Here is a 20,587-nt window from a genome sequence, read left to right on the forward strand (position 1 = left end):
CAGTCCTTAGAAAACCGTTCAAACCGTCACGTGGATTTGTGTTTCCAGTTGTGTCCCGACAAAATAAAGGCTGATGTTATTCCCACATATTTACGTGCACCCAAGATGCAGATTGCAGCATTTCCTGCATGGAATGCAAAGCACAGTTTATTGATGATTAATTTTATAATAAGGGTGAAATAGGTATTTGTAAAACAATCAGAAAAGGTGTTCATATTTTTACAAGTTTACACCCCAAGAAGTTCACATACAGATCCAAATATGCTAATTGAAACAGGGCAACAGTCTACGTTTTGACTTTATTTTACCAGTAAACTTCAATATATGTTTGCAGAAAATGAATGAAACAAAATCAAACCTGGAATGCTTTATCTTCGGCTTCAGAACAAGAATATGTTGTTGTGAGAAAGAATACGAGCTCTGCAAAAGGGTAATCACTTACGAATAAATCACCTATCTTTCAAAATTCCTCAAATATAATTTAAATAGGGTTTTCATAAATGCAGGATGGATAACAATTTTGGAAATTATAGATTTTGTTAAAAGCACTTTTTAGAGGCACTGTATGCAGAAGGTACCACTAGACTTGCAGCAAACATATTGAATTACATGCTAAACATATTATCAATATATGTTAATTTACATGCATACAGAGAAGAAAAAAACAAAACAAATTGCATTCACATCCGTATAAAATGTGTTTACTTCATTGCACAGCCACCATCATCCAAAACAATATAAAAACCGGTTTAGCCAGGGAAATGCATATTTTTTTATTTCGAAGATATCCAAAAGGCACAGACTTGATTAAATGAAAAGAAGGTAATTTGATTTCATTCAATATCAAAAATATTCTTTATTAATAAATGAGTAAATAAATCCATTTCCTCTCTTTTTTAAATACAATCTATCCACACAAATGCAAATAACTTGTAAATGAAATGAGCAATGGGTGGACCAAAGTAATGAGTTCACAAACCAGAAAATGATACATTTGTAAGGGAAAAAGGGTGGAACAAATTGGTTTTCAACCTCCCTTTGTGGCATGTTAGGGAACTCAGTTTAACTTGTTTAAAAAAAAAAGACACAACATGTAGAGCCTTTTTGAATTTTGGGAAGCTTAAATGATCAAAACCAAGCATCTGTGTGTGTAGCTACTTCATTTTTACATGTTATCAGTGATTAGGGTTGTCCAACTGTAGACCTTTTCTTTTTTTGGATAATGAATATGGGCTAAGGAAGCTGCAGTTATGAGTTTCAGAAATGGATAGTAAAGACTCAAGAGAATCTATAGGTGGTAGTAAAGAAGACTGAAAGGAAACCAGTTTCACAAACAAGAGGAAAACTGGATCTTGGTGAAACTTGAATGATGATCTGGGTTGAAATAAGAGCTGTAACATTGCATAAGCAAAATTAAATGATGCTATAGTAAATGTGTGCTGTAATTGAATCTTGAGGGGGTCCAACAAAACATCAGTTAAAGGACTTTTATCCCCCCCCCCCCTCCCCCCGCACAGGCTGTGTATATGCATATCATATGTCCTTTTGGCAGGAGCACCAGACCCGGAGCTCTCTGGCTCACATATTGTGGTATTTCCATTTGACTGACAGGTGTATTATAGCCACAGACGAACTGGGAAGACCCCCAAATACTGTTACCTTTCTCGTCAATATGGTTGGTTTGAGGCTGTCTACAAGGATTGTCTGGCCAACATGGAGAACACGGTGAATTAGAGAAGGAGACATGGTAAATCAGTAGAGTTGGCTCTGCTTAACTCTTCTGTGAGCCATGCTTTTTGTCACAACACAGACAGAGCTTCAGGCAATGAGCTGCGCCTATCAACCAGAAGACACGAGTAAAGGCATTTGTACTGTGTGTAGATGTTTATGTTTTAAGATTTTCTTGTTATTACGTGCAAAGAGCAGCATCAAACATGAGAAAAAAGATCAGAAATCAGCTAATGGATAAAAAAATGTTTTGAGAAATCAAATTAAATTGTTGTCTATTGAATACCTTTACAAAGTTTTGGATATAATTTAATTAGCATCTGCACAGCTAATATTTACTTTGCAAACTTGTGATGCTATGTACACACTGGGCATTTGACATGTGTTCAAAAATGCGCTAAATGCAGGTTGTTGAACGCACTTTTAGCATATGGTGTTCACAATGGACTGTTGCTACTCGATACTAGCGCATGCACCTACAGTAGGAAGAGACTTGCTGTGAAATGTTGAAGTCAATTCTTCCTCCAGATTTTTTCCCTCTCAGCTCTATTCCGATATTTGAGAGACTTGGACTAGGATAATTCTGTCCGGGCATAAACAGCACTTATTAATTTCTACTCCATGATCAATTTTCAAACAGTTGGCACTGAATTAAAAGGGACGACATCCATGTGTCACTACCAAATCTGAGTCCCTGATTGGTCAAAGTTCACCTGGTTTAACTTTCAATGCACATTCAATGGCGGCGCATTTTGTACCTGGGGCCTGAAAACAAATTTAAAAACTTGTCTAGTGACGTGAACGCAAAAGTTTTGAAAGCGGTAGCCCGAAAGACACATTTACGTGCAGAGACTTTTCATTGGAAGTGGTTGCTTGAACGCCAGTTGCTGATGCTGGTGTGAACGTATAATGGAAATCGTACAGTTCTATATTCAGAATATAGTATTTGAAACATTAACATTTGAAATGACACCTATTAATTTTGTACAGACCTATAGCTTTTTTGTTTGTTTTGCATGACAGGAAATAGATATGAATGACTTCAGTTTGAAATTGCTTCAGTAACCTTTGGTTCAACCTTTCTGGCACCCTTGATGCAGAGACAAGAACACGAGGAGTCAATAAAATAGAGTGAGAGCTGATCCAAGTACAAAGATTTTCCCTTTTCTCTCACTTCAAACGTTCATGTGATTCTGGAGTAACTTTCCTGCAAGGTTCAGTATCATGAAAAGGAAGAGGCAGAAATTCTTTGCAGGCAGAGAGCAAGAACAAAAAGAGTTTATGACAGAGAAAAGCTGATAGAGAGACAAAAGGTTTCAGAGTGCACTCTTGGAAAGACAGTTGCCACATAATAGCTGAGAAAGAGTTATCAAGGAGAAACAAAACGTCGGTATCTTGATTAGGCCCACCATGCTGCGCTCGCCGCACAAAGACTACAGACATCCTTGCTTGGCTGTTTCCTGTCGGTCAGAGTCGTTTACTCCCTCCATGACCTTCCCATAGCCAGGAGCTCTAATCACTGTAAAACTGATTCATTAAAATCTGCTGTTAGTGAGAGGACACACACGTGGGTGAGCAAATGGACCACAGCCAATTATGACGTTCCCTGCAAGTTAGGAGGAAGCATTAAGCATCTCTGAAGAGAGAGACAGTGATCACTGCAACACTTATTAGGCTTTAGATGTAGCATGTGCTGTTCTTTGCTAACTTACATTAGAATTTGTATATATATTAATGTTTAATATATATTTTGTGTAATTTTGTATATATCTTGTGAAAGGGTAATTTAGTGGATGAAATCAAAACCTAACACCATGCACCACACACGCTGGATTCAAAGACACAAGTACCAAACAAAACCACTGAGAAATTGCTGTAATACTCTCAAGAAAAATGAAAAAAAATTATAAAGTTAACTGAAAAGTTCTTACAATACCAAGTTTGCAGGAGGAAAAACTAGGAAATGGTAACACAACATTTACAGAAAGTGTGGTGTTTGCTTAATGCTGGCTCTAGGGAGGGAAGTTGTGATTTAATTAACAGGACTTCACAACTTGAAATTTTCGATGTATTCGGAAAGGCCCAGTGGTCTCTGTAATCTTGCATTAGAAATTAGTGTTCCTACCTAAAAATAAATGTTTCTACAGCTTTATTCCAACTCAGAAAGCTGTTATACATCTGGCACCAAAGGAAATCAGGAAAATAATTGTTAGGAATAACATTTCCAGTTTGGGATCAGCTAAAATCATCGACTTTCTCAGATTTAAGTTTAACTTAACTATGTTAAAAAAAAAAAAACACTTGCATATTAAATCAGGATAAATGTATCAGATCTATTGATTTTACATAACATATTTATTCGTCCTAAAAAAATATTTTATGGCAGTTGTGGCTCTAAAGAAAAATGATGTCATGATGATGCAATCTGATTATATTTAATACCGCTGTGCTGAAAGCTTTTGTTAGAAGCCCAAGATGTGGAATTTGAGAGAAAAGGTCTCCGGAATGACACTACCCATTTTTTTTATTGAAAATGCAATATCGCCTTATCCAATTTCTACTGAAGGTTGAAATCTATCAGCTTGTGTGGCATAGATTCTCACTACCTGTTGTTAAAGTCTGGCATATACAGTATTTTGGTCCATGTTCCTCACATTAGTTAGCCAAGAGGCATGGATACTGTCCCTTAACTTGGAATTCTTCACTGAAGAATTTCACCGTTGGGTTTTGTTCTTTCATAGACTGCCATGTAGAGTACAAGAAACAAACTCCTAGAGAGAACACTACAATGGATATTTTAAATGCTCATAGCAGATCCATTTTTAATTAGACGTTTTATCTAACTGGTTCACAGTTGGATAATTTAGCAGACACAAGTGCTCCATGCAGTATTAATCCAAATGAAAGACAGCACTTATGGCAAGGGCAAAACATATTTTCCAGGTTCATTTACAATTCCTTTAGTACCTTTTTAATAAGCAGGTATTTCTCAGATGTCATTTTCCCTCTAAGGTTCAATTGTTGTAGCCTTTTTTTTATTCCTAGCCCATGTATTGTTTCCATTCTTTCCTCCTGCATTATTATGGATGATAAAGTGTTTACCCCTTTGGAGTGCTGGTATTCTTTCTCACAACAACAAATTCCTGCTCTGATGCTGAAGATAAAGCATTCCAGGTGTGATTTTGTTTCATTCGTTTTTTTCTGCAAAATGTGTTGAAGTTTGCAGCAAAATTGGATTGTAGAATATTTTTTGGGGGGTTTTCGCAATTTTCCGCACGGTCTCAATTGGGGACAAGTCAGGACTGCAGGCGTTGGTGTTGCCAGCACACAAGTGGGAAATGACTTTTGTCACAGGTGCTGTTTTGTCCTTTTAGCATTCGAGATTCTAGCTTTTGGACCTGCTGCATAACAATGTTGATGGTCCTTTTTAAGCATTTCGTCAGACGGAATGGTGTCCATTTTTCCCCCCAAATAGCCATAGGAGGGTGGCGCATCGCATTAAATGTTCAGAAAGAGAAATGGACTCCTCTGCTAAAGATGATTTTTACTATTATTATTTTTCTACAAAACTTATGTTTAGGATATTTTCAAAACCCTGTGCTGTTTATTAATTTAGAGATCAAAACAGTTCCTGCCTTTCGCTATAAAAAAGGGGGAAAAAAGCAGGAAAATGCTTGACTAATATATTTGTTGGTAGTTTGAATATATTTTCCCTATCTTTGCTTCTGAAAGACAAAGAATTATGTGGATACAGCTTTCCACTTGGGAATCAATAAAATATTTAAGGACTGATCTAGATAGGGAAATGCAAACAACATGGAGAAAAAGAGGACTCCCACAGTTACTGCTAACCATAAGCCTGTATACAGTATATAGGTTACTCTTAATTCTCCCATTTTTTTTCAAATCATACTTTGACAATTCAAAGGTCTTTGATGTCATCCCTGATCCTTTCTCACCTGCTAAACAGTACAGTTTTCACATGTTTCTGACAGCGTTGACAGTTGATCTCATTACAGCTGTCTTCCCCTCAACATGCAGGTGGAGACAACAGAGCAAATTCTCTCTCAGTGCTGTTCAACTGATGCATGATAGTGTCTCATCTAAAGCAGGCAACAATGGTGGCTGTTTCTGAGACTGTGCAGTGCTGACTGATGTAGCACGTCTCCATCTGTTTTCTGTGTGGTAAGCAGTTAACTGATTTGTTTTCTGTTTAAAGTCAAAAGTGTCAAAATAAAGATTGCTCTAGGTTTGGGTCTTCAGTACCAGCCCGTTGTCTTCCTCCGTCACTTCAAACTAGTGGGAAAAAGGTGATGCAGAATTTGATGTGGCAAACCAAAAACAGCCCAGAATAGCAGTTTTTCCCTTGAGTTTTGTCAGAAAAAAAAGAAATCTAAGATTTCATGCAGTTACCGAATTCCCATGTCAAGGGAAAGAGCAAGGAGTAAAAGTATGAATCTGTTCATTTATGCTGCAATATTTTTATGTTGTTTTTCGGGATTGTATTTTTTTTTGCAATGTGACATTGCTTATTATCATTTTTTCATGATAACATATTGATTTTCATGTGGATTCCATGTGGAATAAACTCAATTTGTTGAAGAATTGCTTTTACACAGGCAGAAAGGTGAACAATATGGCAGTTTGGGATTTTGCTGTTGTGGCAAATGTTGGAAGCAAGTAAGGTTACGTAAATCACATCCAACATTCCTTCTAATGGCCCCTTTAAAGTCCAACTGAACTTAATTTAATCCCACAGGCCTCAAAAACTTGAATCTGTGAGTTTTACTCTTTCATTTTTGCTTGTTACCTTTAGGGCATAAGGAATTTGTTTGAAGTTTGAAGCAGAATCAATATTGCAATATCAAGTGAACTTCTGTTAAACGTCAAGTTGTATTTTCCCTGACCAGTGATTCTGGCATTTGCCGCAGTTCTCTGAAGAGAGATAACGGTTTGAAAGAAGCTTTTAACATGATTCGGATTTTAAACAAATAATACATTGGGGGACAAATAAAACCTTAAACCTTTATACGTACAAACAAGAGGTTCTGTTTCATTTTTGGAGTGATCTTCACTTTTTCAGCACCTATGACCCTACCTCTGACAATCCTCTGCTAAGTCTATGTCACTGCTGACCCATTAAATCACTTTCATTTTTCCAGGCGCAACCTTATATCCTCAAAATCCAGCCACTGTTTTCCAGCTGTAAAACACAGTGACACCAACAGAAAGCACTGATTCTGTTGTCTCCAGCTCTTCCCTGAGTTCCATCGGTTTAAAGATAATCTGGACCACTAGCGTTGTTGACACAGCTCATAAATCCCAACTCCCTGGAATTAAAAGTTGAACATAACAGATAACATCTGATGGTTTATATCAGTAATTGTAGATTTCCTAATGTTGCCCTACCACTGACGTATCAAAACCCACTGTAACACTAATTCTTTTCATTTTGTAATTTATCTTGGGTGGATTTTGGCCTGCAGCTTTTGGGGTATTCTTTCAGGTTCATGGTTGATTTGCATATTCAAAAAGAGAATGTTTAGTGCAGGCAGATGTTCCTTTGATACAAAAACTGCTTCAGTCATGGTAAATTAATGTTTTTGACAGTGAGACCTTGCAGGACGATCAACAAAAGATGCAGCACTGATATTATGTAAAAAACAGACTCACAGTTAACCTTCATGTCTTCTCGTGGGTACAAAGATTTAAAAGAAAACTGTCAATCATTTGTTTATTCACTTGATATAATCTTAAATAATCATTATCTAAATTCAGCTTTCTGTTACACCTTCACTTTTAATAAAAATGAAAATAGATTATTAACTGAAAATATTTAGAGACTGACTATTATGTGAGTGTAAAATAAAAGTGTTAATTAAAGATTTACAAAGTGGTGAACTTTAACTCACAGCAAAAACTGTGTTTACCGAACACGGGAAATGGTTCAAACCATGCTTTTTTTGCTTATTAAACAATCTTAAGGAAACATGAATTTTGATATATGTTCCTTGTGAATATTTTGACTTCCTCTATATAATTTCATTAAAATTACTATAAAAAATGTTAGATTTGTATTTGAGATGTCAGACAGGAGTGGGCAACCTCATTGGTTGCAACACTTTGACGTAAGCATCAACATTCTCCATGTGCATTTAGCACTCTCACAGACACACAACTGCTTTCAACTGAGGACATTTTAATTGAGCATCATTGTACGATGCTTTTGTCTCAGTCATGGGATGTATGTCTTTCACTCAGCATACAGTTGTACAAGTTTCATAAAAAATGGAATAATATTTACAAAACCTGTTTTATTTTACATATAGTAAATAAAACATAATTAAGAAAACGTCAAATTTCAATAGGTTTTCACCTTAATCGTTTTTAGTTATTTTAAATTATACATATAAAGCTTTAATCTCGTAAATTTACGAGATTTAAAGTTGTGATTGTATAACTTTTTTAGGAAAATTTACCAGATTAAAGTTGTAGTGAAAACCCAATAGTGTTTATTGATAACATTACAAATGTTTGGATGCTCATTTGTTTGATTTACGGTTTATGTTTAATTCATTGATGTTGGCTTGCAGGATCTCTGCAGCCCTTTGATAAGGCCATCGGTATCCCAGCAGCTGTCCACTTCCAATCCTTTCTTCCTCCACAAGACAGGCGTTGTGTCTGCATTCCTTCACTACTCACTAGATAGTGCACTATATAGTTTCTTTGCCATTTTGTAGTGCTGTTCAAATCCACAATTCCAAAATTGAGTGCCCTAGGAATTTCCCAGAAGTCTCTGCGAAATACCAGTGTGCATCAATGCTCACTAGATTAGCTAATATAGACCACAATGCATTGCATCTGAACAGTTTTTGCCAAAACATTTTTTTTTATTATTTTTATTTAAATAAACCATCAACATTTTTATCTTCAAAAGACAGTAAATGATCGTTGCAAAACGCTCATATCAATTAGATTTCAACTTCTTGAAATTGATGTCATCATATTCGCCATTTAAAAGAACTAAATAAACAGTAGTGAGCATGGTGTCTAAACTGCTTTTAAAATCCAGGACACTACATAGTCCTGCACTTTAAGTTTTTTTTGCAGTTAGGGCTTAGGGTGGGTCTTCCAGGACATATAAAGACTTAGTGATTTTTTATTTATTTATGTTTGAGGATTGCAAATGGGACATGTGATATATGACAGGGTTGCAAATACAGTCATTGTACTTAGCAAAAGGCTTACATACCCACCTTTTTGGTGCTTTTTTAATAATAAATGGATTCGTCACACCTTATCTCTGGGCAAAAGAGACATGTTTGCACAAAGGAACCAAATTGAGCTTCGGTAATATGCTAAAACTCATTCCAAACCAAGACATAAGAAAAAGAAAAACACTAATAAAGAAGGCACCCAGAATTTCTTTTTCTTTTTTTGGCAGATACTTTCTTTTTAAAACAGTTGTTGGCTTTGCAACCACCCTATTTTATTTTTTAACCCTGACAGCTATAAAGTAAAGTGAAATAAATAATCAAAGAACATTGTTTCTCTTGTGTTGAGGTTGGCCGGAGGTTTTGTTTTTTTCCTTACATCATATTGCAAACGAAGGCTCTGACACTGTGGCCTGTCTCAGGCCAGCGGCAGGTCCATTACTCGCTCTGCAGTGTTTCTGGGCTGGAACACAAAGAGACTAATGCAAGCTTTTAAAGCTAGCAGGCTAAGTTATTGTTGCACTTTCTTTTTCTTGGTCTACAGAGGAATACAATGCACTCCGTTAATCCTGAATTTACTGCACATGTGCTCTTAGAGACAAGAGGGAGCATACACAACATGGGTTTTTACAGCATTTCCACTGGTTTCCTGCACTGACTTTTAAATTGATTTTAAATTTCCTTTAATATTTTATAAGGCCCAACATGCCTATGGATTACTCCAGACTTTCGGTGACAAATGTTTTTAATTTGTGAACCATACAAGTCCAACAGATCATTTAGTCCTCCTCCTCCTTTGGTGGATGTAAGAAGTATAATAAAAGCCTACAGAGTAGCCATTTGGAGCTGCTGGAGCTGCCACCCAAAGGACTTAATTAAAAAAAATAAAAATAAAAATTATGAGACAATAAACATGTTTAGCTTTTTTTTATTTTCATATTAAATCTGTTTTTATTAGTTTTTTTTAGTTTGATGTTTCATATAACATTATTGTTGACACTTTTTATTGGTTTGTTGTTTTTAACAATAATGTACAGTATTTGTGTGCTTGTGTAGATTGTAATCAAATTATTCATTTAAGTCATTTCTATTTTTTTCAACTTTTTATTTTACTGCAAACACTTTTAAATTGCTATTGAAGTGCTTAGATGAGTTTGTTTTCCATTGCATTTTGAAATTTTCCATCTTACTTTCATTTCTCCTGATTCCTTTTTGAATGGAGTTGACTCTTAAAAAAGGGCTTTATTAATAAAATGGATGGGCTAATTATTGTTTTAGCCCTTAAAACAATTATTATATGCAGATTGTTGCGATCCATGCATCCGTTGCATATCTTATAAATTGGGAGTTCCCTTTCAAATTTGAACATGTCTCTCTAAATGTATCTTCATTCCTTCCCTTTTGAGCAAAGCTGTGAAACCCCTTAGAATTATGAGCCAGAATAGAATAGAAAAAGTGAAGTGAATGTATTGGCAAGAAAAAACAACATAGTGAGCGTATGCATAATTGCTGTTTTAAGCACTGTTTTTTTTTATTTTCACAGTTTTTTAGGTATCAGCTCTTTACCGCCTAAAGTTATTGAACAAAGAAGTGATATAAAATTCAGGTAACAAATACAGATGTGCTGTAAGAGTGGTGTTGTAATAAAGGTTAGATATGTACCCATAAAAGTAAGGCTACTCCTGACCATCAGCTGTCAACACCACCGTCTTAGAGCTTTTCTTTCCTGCTCATGCTGCTAAAACTGTCCAAGAGTTGGCACGGAGAAAGAGAGTTTGTCGTTCAGCTTATATTCACACTTTGTCCTACCTCCAGGCTGTGCAGGATTCAATCTTGAGAGTCTGTCTTTTCCAAGATCATAAAAATCCCCATCAGCAAGGCAGTAATGCAGTGCACACAGAGGATGGAGGTTAGAGAGTAATAGCTGTTATTCTACGTATCGCTTTCTGTAACACATACACAAAAAAACTGGAAATAGTAGATTTGTACAACTTTGAATTCTTATTACTGTTCTGTTCCACCATTCTTCATGCAGAGTGAATTTAAGAGTTTATTTGGTAAGAACATAAAAACCTTGAGTGAGAATCCTTGGTTGACTTCTACACTGCACTTTTACAGACACATGGTTCGCCACCTTCCACCCAGGAAAAAGAGGAAAACCATAAATAAAAATTATAAATTATATGTCTGTTTTGGCTCTAATGACAAACACATTTTTTTCTTTTTCAAGGAAATCCACATCTTCTCTTTTTGAAGCGCCCAACATATATTCGAGTTTCTCAAAAAAAAAAGTACCAGCAAAATGGTGTTATTTTGAAAATAATCATAAAAGTTCTGTATGTTTTAATATTTTCCAGTACCTTTGCTGTGAATGAGGTGAAACAAACCAGTCAGCTTGTAAAAGTGCATTTGAAGTGTTTTTCCTTAAATAGGTTGTCAAGTTTAGGGTCAAATTATGAGAAGTACTTTAAATTTCTTGGTGGATTTCACATGTCACTGAGATAATATGATAAAGGAATTGCTCTCTCAACAAAAGCTGTTAGGAAATGAGGGTCAAACACTTGGACAGTGCTGTGGCTAAAAGGCAGATCAGATCTCATAGCTGCGCTGCAACATATTTCCTCTCCTTTTGTACATACCTCCTGTGGGAGCACTCCCTGAATAACTCTGTTCTAAGGCCGGAACCAGAGACAGACCCCTGGTGAGTTGAAGTTCTACACTGGAAAGATGAAAGGTGTTTTCAGAATAGATACAAGGATGAGGAAAAATATGAAACACATACCAAAATAACTAAAAGTTACAAAAAAAAAAAAAAACTGTATTAAACTGGAATTTGATCAAAAACCGCACATCTGAAGCTATTGTCACGCAGCCGCTACGTACATTTTACACATATTGCTCAGATGAAAATTGGGCATACGTGAATATAAAGTACGTGTACAAAGTGAGAAAAGTTGTGGTCTTCACATTAAATTTCATAGATGTATCAGGAATAAGCCCCATTTAAACCCCAGAAGTACCCCAAACCCACCCCGGTTCAGTGGGCCGGGCTGGGCTTGGGGTTTTGGGGCCCGGGGTCTACTGCCCGCTGCCGGTGTTTCACCAGTGGCCGGTGGTTTGGCGCTTGGCCTGGGCGCCAGGGTTGGGGGGGCTCTACTGCTTGGCAGCGGTGGGGCCCGCCACACTGGAGACCTCCTATTTTACCTGCAGCACACACACAGTACACCCACACCACCATACATGGGTGGGGTCGGGGAGGGGCGGCCTGTCTTCTCCCGCCTGGTCCTCTCAGGGCGGCCAGGCTCGTGGGTATCCTGTCGGCTGCAGTGGTGGTCGGCCAGAGGGGGTTACTGTGTGGCGACGGGGGGTAGGGGGCAAGCAGAAGATTGTGAGTGTGTGTGCGAGAGGCAGCGTGCATGTATCTCCCACCCCACGTGCATGTGCACACTGTTCCCTGTCTGCTTTATCCTTCCTCCTAACCCAAAGTGTATTGATGGACAGACATCTTCCGCTCATCTTCGTGTCAGAATATCACCTTCGGATGTAATTTTCGTCGTCTCAGCAGATCTGGTATAACTGTTACACAGCTTAAAATAATAACTTATTGAAATCAGCGCTTGTATCCCCCACTTTCTCCACCTCTCTTCCTTTTAATTTCTTCCATCCCCCTCACATTCTTCCCCTCTCCCTCCCCACACACTAAATGTAACAAACAAATAAAAAATAATAAAAAACAAAAAGGGGTTTACACAAATTTACACTCTGGTTTTCGAAGATATATAACCTTTTTTTGTGATAGTAAAACCTGTCCAACACAAAAGGCCTTCACCTCTAATCTGTTTGCTCAGTTGTTGGACAGAACAAATTAAAAAAAAAGAAATACATAAAACCACAGAAGTACGAATAAACCGCGCAAAAAGCGAATTCACATAAAGACCCTTCGGCCGAAACCTTCGACAGACGTTTGAAGACATCAACAAATGAAAAACACAAGAAACACTTATAAATTTTGTATATCACACATGCATCAAAATAGATCAAATTTTCATACGTGGAAAATGCTCAAAATGTCAGTATAGCGACTGTGTGACACGGCTTTAACCCTTGTGCTATCCTAGCCACTTAAATGTTGGGAGTTGGGTCATCTAGACCCACTAGACAGTGCGCTGAACCTTTTTTCTTCAATGATTTGTGAACATCACCGGTGTCCATGGATTACATGAAATCCTCTTCACCTTTATCCACCTTTGTCATGGTAGGAAGAACACCTCAATGCAAGGGTGGGGTCATCTAAGATAGCACACGGGTTATGGAAGGAAATAACTACAACGGTCAGAAATGCTGACCTCTTCAGCACCTTTATTCTCCATTCAGCATCATTGAATAAGAGTAATTCCAAGTAATGGAAGAGAAGGGTTTTGTAAATGCCTTCACCAGCAGCTTTCTGTCTTCTTGTTCATGCTCTGAATATTCGCAAAATCTGCTTATTAGAATTCTGCCATAAGTCCGGCTAAATTCCTTAAAGTCATTAGCCGCTGTTGGGAAAGGTCTGGGCTGGCCTCAGCATCGACAGTAATGACAAGGACAGGGTGCCAGATAGAATCAATGCCTCTCTGTGGCTCAAGAATTAAACTGTAACAGCAAGACTCCCATTGAGCGCCGGAGTGTCGTCTTTTTCCAGCACTTAATTGATCTAGGTTTTATTTATCTTGTCACAAGACTTTAACCTAATTTGTTTTCCATTCGTCCACAAAGCGCTCTCATTGAAAGCCATGTTAATCTGCTGCATTATGCTCATTTTTCTTTGCTCACTTGAGATTTTTTTTATGGCCCGCAGCAGTCACAGACTGCAAGGACCATATTGTAAATTTTTTTGTTTCTGGACTTTTTCTATGTCAAGGGGATTTAAAAACAGGTTTAATTAAATGCTATATTAAAATTATTTTTTATATAATATTCTTTTACAACAAATTTAAACAAATTTTGGCCTTTTTACAGTATTCTTAATATGTGGCTTTTAATACAGGCGATAAAGGGAAATGGCAGAGAACTGAAATGGATTCAGCTTCTTTGTTCCTTTCAAAGGAGGGCTGCATCTTGCGTGTGTTCTTTTACTCTGCAACCAGGCAAAGATGTCTTTGTAATGGGGCGATATTTTTTTACCGCAGTAAACTCACTGCATGCATTTCCATTAAATTTCTGTCATAAAATACCCCTCTCATTGTCGCCAACTTAAATGGAATGTCAATACTTAGCGTGTGGAATAGGAAGCGTGGAAATGGGTTTAATATTGGGACTCATAAACATAAGGTTTAGTACTGCCACCAAGGGAAGGTCCTACCACAGTGAAGCTTTGCAAATCAAAGAATAATAATCACAGATTTTCTTGGTGGTGTTATATAGATAAGTTGATGGCAGGCACATGTGCACTTTAATTTTGTAATCACAACTCTTCCCATTCTTTTCTAATTCTCCTTTATCTCTATTTAAGTATAAGTTCCCTCAACATTTTTTTCTCCTATTTTTATGATGTTGGAATTTTTGCACTGGCAGGAAAGAGACAAACATTATAGAGGCAGGTCAACATGAAAAAAAAAAGAAGCTACGGTAAATCTAATTGTCTTGTATAGAGGGGACATCTCTGCTCAGCTGATTTCAGTCCGTCTGGAGGGAAATTCCCCACATGCTACAAGGCCACTTCACAGGCTCATTTGCATTAACACAGCTCTGGCTGTAAGTCATCAGCCTGTTACAGAAAGACGAGAATCATGCCATGCTGGGTGATTATGGCTGTAATATATTAACCGATGGCGAGCAGTTTCCAGAGACAAGGTGGATAACGCGGTGATTGATTTTCACTGTGTTGTAAGTCTTCATATAACTAGTGTAGAGGGCTCATTGTTGCGTATTATCCGTTCAGGCCAATCTACTGTTCCACTATGTGTCTTGTAATCATCTTCCAATTCAACTCAGTTTTTTTTCTTTTCCATCAATTTTATATCAAACCTCCCTATTCATCAGTGTAACACTGCTGATATATTTATGTCATTAGATAAATAAAGGAAATTATTGAAGAATTGCTTGGAAGAGGCATGCAGAGGCTCTCACATGAAAGCCTTTCTCCCTTGTGAGTCCTGCTGCTTAGTCACAAGATAAACATCGTGTTCTTTCCTTAACAGTACACACACGCACACAAGACTTGTTGAAAAATGAATGTTGTCTTGTGATGTCAAGGAAGAGTGCATACATTGGTATCTCCAAGGTAATTAAGCAGAATTAAAGGTCTGCTGTGACTGGGAAGGTTTGGCAGGGATAGACTAATGGCAGAGCTAATTAAAGTGTGTTTTATCCCACAAATGAAACTCATCCTCCCTGCCCACAGTATCAAATGATGTTCGGCAGAGAGGCTTTACAGGTCCACAAAGACTCTGAGGGATATATTGTTATCATTACATTGACATGTCATTAAAGTGATATATCTCTGAGTTCATTACTGTTGCAACACTGGTCTTTAATTCATGAACAATGAGGGGAATTCAAATGATCCCTTTTTGTTTATCATACTCTGTGAAATCAGTCTTTATTGACAATAACTAAACCTGACAAATCAACTGATGATTTTTCACGCCATTAATTTTTTTGGATGACTAATTAATTGTGACCTGTAATTAGTTAATCTATTTGTAATCAAACCAAATAACTGCTTTAAAAAGCCTCATTTTGAGGTTATGTCATTAAAATTGTAACATTGTGGCACAGTAGGAGATTAAAAATCTTAAAAACTGGCTTTTTGAAGTTTTTCTATTATAACAGCCTTCCAGCCTTTACTTTTACACCACTAAGGGGTATTATTTTCAATATGGAACAATTAAGAAAAAAATAAATAAATCAAACAAAACTTCCAGTCCAGAGTGCTTTACAAATCATAACACAGTAGAAAACAGTAGAAACACTTCTCTGTGCTATCGAAAAATTATTGACCACAAACTATTAATAACACAATACATATCTTGACATGCCTTATTCCGCAGTTTGCCGTCCGATGTGATCAGCCCTCCACGTATCCCATTAATTTATGATAATAAACACCTCATCACCCTTAGGTAAGAGTTGTGGCGTTATAGCATTATTTTGGGGTAATACAGTCAGGAACCACAAAGTCACATCACTGAAGCGCACGCTGCATACTGGAATACCAAGAGTGATGTAAGACCAACAAATTTTCATGCACAGGGTCCAACCTGAATTAAAAATTAGATTAACATGATTTTTTTTTAAATAACCCACTAATTTGTCTGTAATTATTTAATCGTGATTAACATGAAAATTTGAAAACCCTGGAAAAGACATGCATGTAATGTCTCAAAGCAGTCTTGGATCCCATAATTGTCAAACTTTTTTTCCTCTCTTTATTTAACTGGAATGTCACCAATTTAAGAAAAAGAAGGCTCTAGGAAGAGTATTACAAGCTTTTGCTTGTGTGAACTTCACACACTTGAAGTGGCTGTAGTTCTTTCTGTGGAGTTTTAGCTAATCTCCTGACAGCCTTCCAGCCCTTTCAGTAAATTGAAACTCAAATCTCTTACCCCTAAAGATGATCATCAGTATCACTGACAAGGTAGACTCTTTGTGCTCCTCCACTTTAATGATTTGTTTATCTTCTTCTGCTATATTTCTAAGAATTTCTCCTTTCCACGCCACTGCCAGCACTCAATCAATCTCCATAACTTGCTTTATTCATACACCTTATTTTTGCTGTCAGGGCTGACAGCACAACATGCGATATTGTCAACTCCAACCAGGATTTTTACACAATCCTGCTGACAATGTAAAGTGAAAAATGATCAATTATAATGCTGCCAACTCTCACTTCCTTTCCCCCTGTCACTTATTACACCAGTGATAAATAGCTGGTTTCTAATAAATAATCCTACTTTCTGGGAGGTTTATGGAACAGCATTGTCATTAATTAGAGTGACAGACAAGTGGAACCGTATATTAAGAGGACACATAATGAGACAGAGGTTCCGGCTGTTGTTCTCACTCCCTTCACCATTTTTTTCTCTCTTATTTCTTATTTAATTGAACCTTTTTTTAAGGAAAAAACAAGAAAATTATTTTCAAAAGTCTGGTGAGCTGGTTAGCACTATTGCTGCAAAGCAAGGAAGCCCTGGTTCAAATCCCAACTCAGTAATTTTTGAGTGGAGTTTGTGTTCTCTAAAGTAGGTGGGATAGGCTCCAGCAACCCCCACATCCCTGCCCAAGGCCAAGCGGGAATGAATGGGTGAAAATTTGATTGGCTGAAATGCAGATTGCAAGCAAGTCATTCAAGTAAACAAAAAACAAAAAAATTTCTTCACATTGAAAATGTACATATTTTAGTTTTTCATTGAATATCATGGTTAAAACACACTTTGAACATTACACATAATTGGATGGTTTGCTAGTTCCTTGGATCATGTCACATAAAGCAAAAAGAATGCATGTCTAAACTAGAACACACCTCAAAATATTCCAAAATATTTTCTAAATTATTATATGGAGCAACAACACTAAGCGTTCAAAGAATGTGAAGCTAAGCCAAACAGAAGTAAACACAGAACAGGGTTTGAAACATCAAAGAGCAAAACCGTAGAGAGTCTAAACAGCATAAGCCATAACATCCAAGTTAGATCTGACAAAAAATAACAACAAAAATAGAACACTTCAATAACTTGCAGCAAAAATCTTTTCCGTTCTGTCAACGCTTGATTTTATAACGCACCTTGGTTTTGATGTGTTAAAGCATGAACTTAGCACATGGCTAGCAGTAGGTTTAAGTCAACATGAGCACATACCTGTGGGTATCATTTTAAGGCACAACCAGCAACATATGCTATGGCATTTTTTAAATAGTTGAAAAATGTTGTACCTTACAGGTTTGTGACTAAACAATTAGCTGATTGTCTGGCTGAACAAAGTACTTTAAGTTGCTTTTTTCTTTTTTTTAATCACCTAAACCACGTATGTTTCTTGCTCTGTATGAATATCATGCACTAATTATATAATACTGTTCAGTCCAAGAACAAGTTTTCAGTATCATTGTAGAAACATTTCATGTATAAATAAATATTTACACACAATGGCCACTTCAGTAGGCACATCTGTCCGACTGCTTGTTAAAGCAAATTTCTAATCATCCAATCACATGGCAGCAACTCAATGCATTTAGGCATGCAGTCATGGTCAAAATGATCTGCTGCAGTGCAAACCGAGCATCAGAATGGGGAAGAAAGGTGATTGAAGTGACTTTGAACGTGGCATGGTTGTTGGTGCCAGACGGGCTGGTCTGAGGATTTCAGAAGCTGTTGATCTACTGGGATTTTCACCCGCAACCATCTCTGGGGTTTACAGAGAATGTTTTAAAAAAGAGAAAATTTGCAGTGAGTAGTAGTTCTGTTGGTGGAAATTAAGTGTATTCAAATGGCCTTCACAGTCAACAGATCTCTGCCCAATAAATTAACTTTGGCATGTGGTGGAACGGGAGACTGGCATCATGGATGTGCAGCCAACAAATCTGCAGCAACTGTGTGATGCTATCATGTCAAAATGGACCAAACTCTCTGAGAAATGCTTCCAGTCCCTTGTTGAATCTGTGCCACAAAGGATTAGGCAGTTCTGAAGGCAATAGGGGGTCCAACCTGGTACTAGCAAGGTGTACCTGATAAAAGTGACCAGTGAGTTTATTTAAATATACACATACGCATTCAATATCTGCAGTGAATCTGAATAGTTTCTAATAAAATGTCAACAAATAAGAATATGTTTTTGTTAAATTAGCTTTCCTGATTTTATCTATAGCTTGTAATCTTGAAAAGTTAATATAATGTACAAAATATAATCTATTCAACTTGTCATTAACCGGAATGAATGAGAATAATCTCCTCCATGAAAAAGACAAAACTCCTAAAATTCTGTTCTGTATGTACACTTACTGGTCAACATGGTCCAACAGTTGGTTATTACGTTTAGAAATATAATAGTACTTTCACCATTTCTTTTTTATCTATATGCATATTTCAAACTCAGACTTCACATGTGTTCCATGATTTTTGAGCTTTTGGTTGTTAGTGAGTCAGACTGTACAAATACTTCTATGGCAGTCTGACAGGCTGGCTGGTCCATCACCACATAACAAAACAGCACCTCACACAAACCTAACAAAAGTTTCCACCTATGTTGCATTACTAAATAAGGTTATAGCCATGCAAATAGAAAAAAAAAGTTGACCATATTTTGTAAAACAAAATCCTGGACATGAATTACAGCTGCCAATGTGGTGTTTGCTGATAAGACACGAGTTTATACCAGTGCTTTCGCAGATAACCCATTTCTTTCTTTCTCATTGCCTGCTCTGTGTTGTTATTGGTCATCGGGAAGTCAGTTAAAGACAGTGATTTATGCCTGGGGCTTCATGCAGCATAGCCTCATTACACACAGCCATTTTGAGAATCAGCAGATAATTACAGTATACATCATAGACCTCATGGGGCCCAGAAGATTCAGTCCATTCTTTTAAACTGCCATTTGGGAAAGGGGGCCTCAGGAACAGAAAACTGCATTCTAACCTCATTTGCAATTCATTTAATAGCAATTCCATACCAATTTTTATCATAAGAAATGGTAAATTTCCTCATACGATGATAATTATTATCAGTGTAAATTGAATGATCTTATTTTCATTAAAAGTGGGAAACACAGAGACATATGGCCATTGTTTTTGTTACTTGTTGGGTTTAGGGAATTCTAAAAATCCCTAAATGTTTACCCACATTTTAGAAATGAATGTTGATGTATTATAACACAGTAAGGTCTAACTTTTTTTTTCAATCCTCTATTAAGGGAACATTAACTCGTGCCCGAACTGAACTGAACCCTGAGTATCTGGACCTTCGTCCCCGAGCAGAGCTGAATCCTGAATATTGGAACCCTTGCACCCCTTTAGTGAGTACAGATGGTCCTTTTTCTAATAAATTATCAATACTAATTTCACTTAACAAAAATTGCTTCATTTCATGAGTCCAACTCATTTTGAACAGCCGTTTCACGTCAGTGTTGCATGCCAAGGCCAAACATGGATCATTAGACACAGCACCATTTTCTCATTCATGCCTCCATCCTTGCTTGGGAAAGCTCTTGAGTGTGACATTAAATAGACTGTGCTACTTAAATATTTTCCCCCTCATCTCTTTACGCTGTTAAAGGATGTTTTGCCTCCTATAACAGTGACATATTGTACTTAGAACATCATTAAATTCAGGGCCTAATGTGGTACTAATATTCCTGCCATTTTTACTTGAGAAATAAGTATTTGTCTCATTAGCTGCACGCTTAGAAAACACAGTGCTTGATAGGCATCTTGGGGTTAGAGTAGGTTTGTCTGTGCTGCTTTGCTTGCACACCAGTGAATATTAATGATGTTAGTTTTTCTAAGTCTCTGTTATCAGCTACAGTGCATCGACGTGGTGCAGGGGGAGCTTGGACTCTCGATTATTTGTCTCCATTGTGCACTCCAGAGCCAAGTTTATTTTTGCTTCCTCGTGATACAATCTGTGAATTTTGCACTGACCACTCGGCTTCATGCACTGGTGATGTTACGGATGTAC

The 20,587-nt window shown here is 37.1% G+C and overlaps 1 protein-coding gene across 4 annotated transcripts in view; it reads left to right on the forward strand.

Moving 5' to 3' along the window:
* Positions 1-20,587, forward strand: part of pcdh9 (protocadherin 9) — a 205,099-nt gene that overhangs the window by 37,476 nt on the left and 147,036 nt on the right. For 2 of the 4 annotated variants that reach the window (XM_011490482.3, XM_011490487.3), the window contains exon 3: positions 19,824-19,925. The exons of the other annotated variants lie outside the window; for them this stretch is intronic. In XM_011490482.3, the coding sequence (XP_011488784.1) occupies positions 19,824-19,925 (102 nt within the window). The remainder of the gene's footprint in view (positions 1-19,823; positions 19,926-20,587) is intronic. 4 annotated transcript variants of the gene reach the window in all.

Source organism: Oryzias latipes, chromosome 3, assembly GCF_002234675.1.
Source record: "Oryzias latipes chromosome 3, ASM223467v1".
Classification (NCBI taxonomy): Eukaryota; Metazoa; Chordata; class Actinopteri; order Beloniformes; family Adrianichthyidae; genus Oryzias; species Oryzias latipes.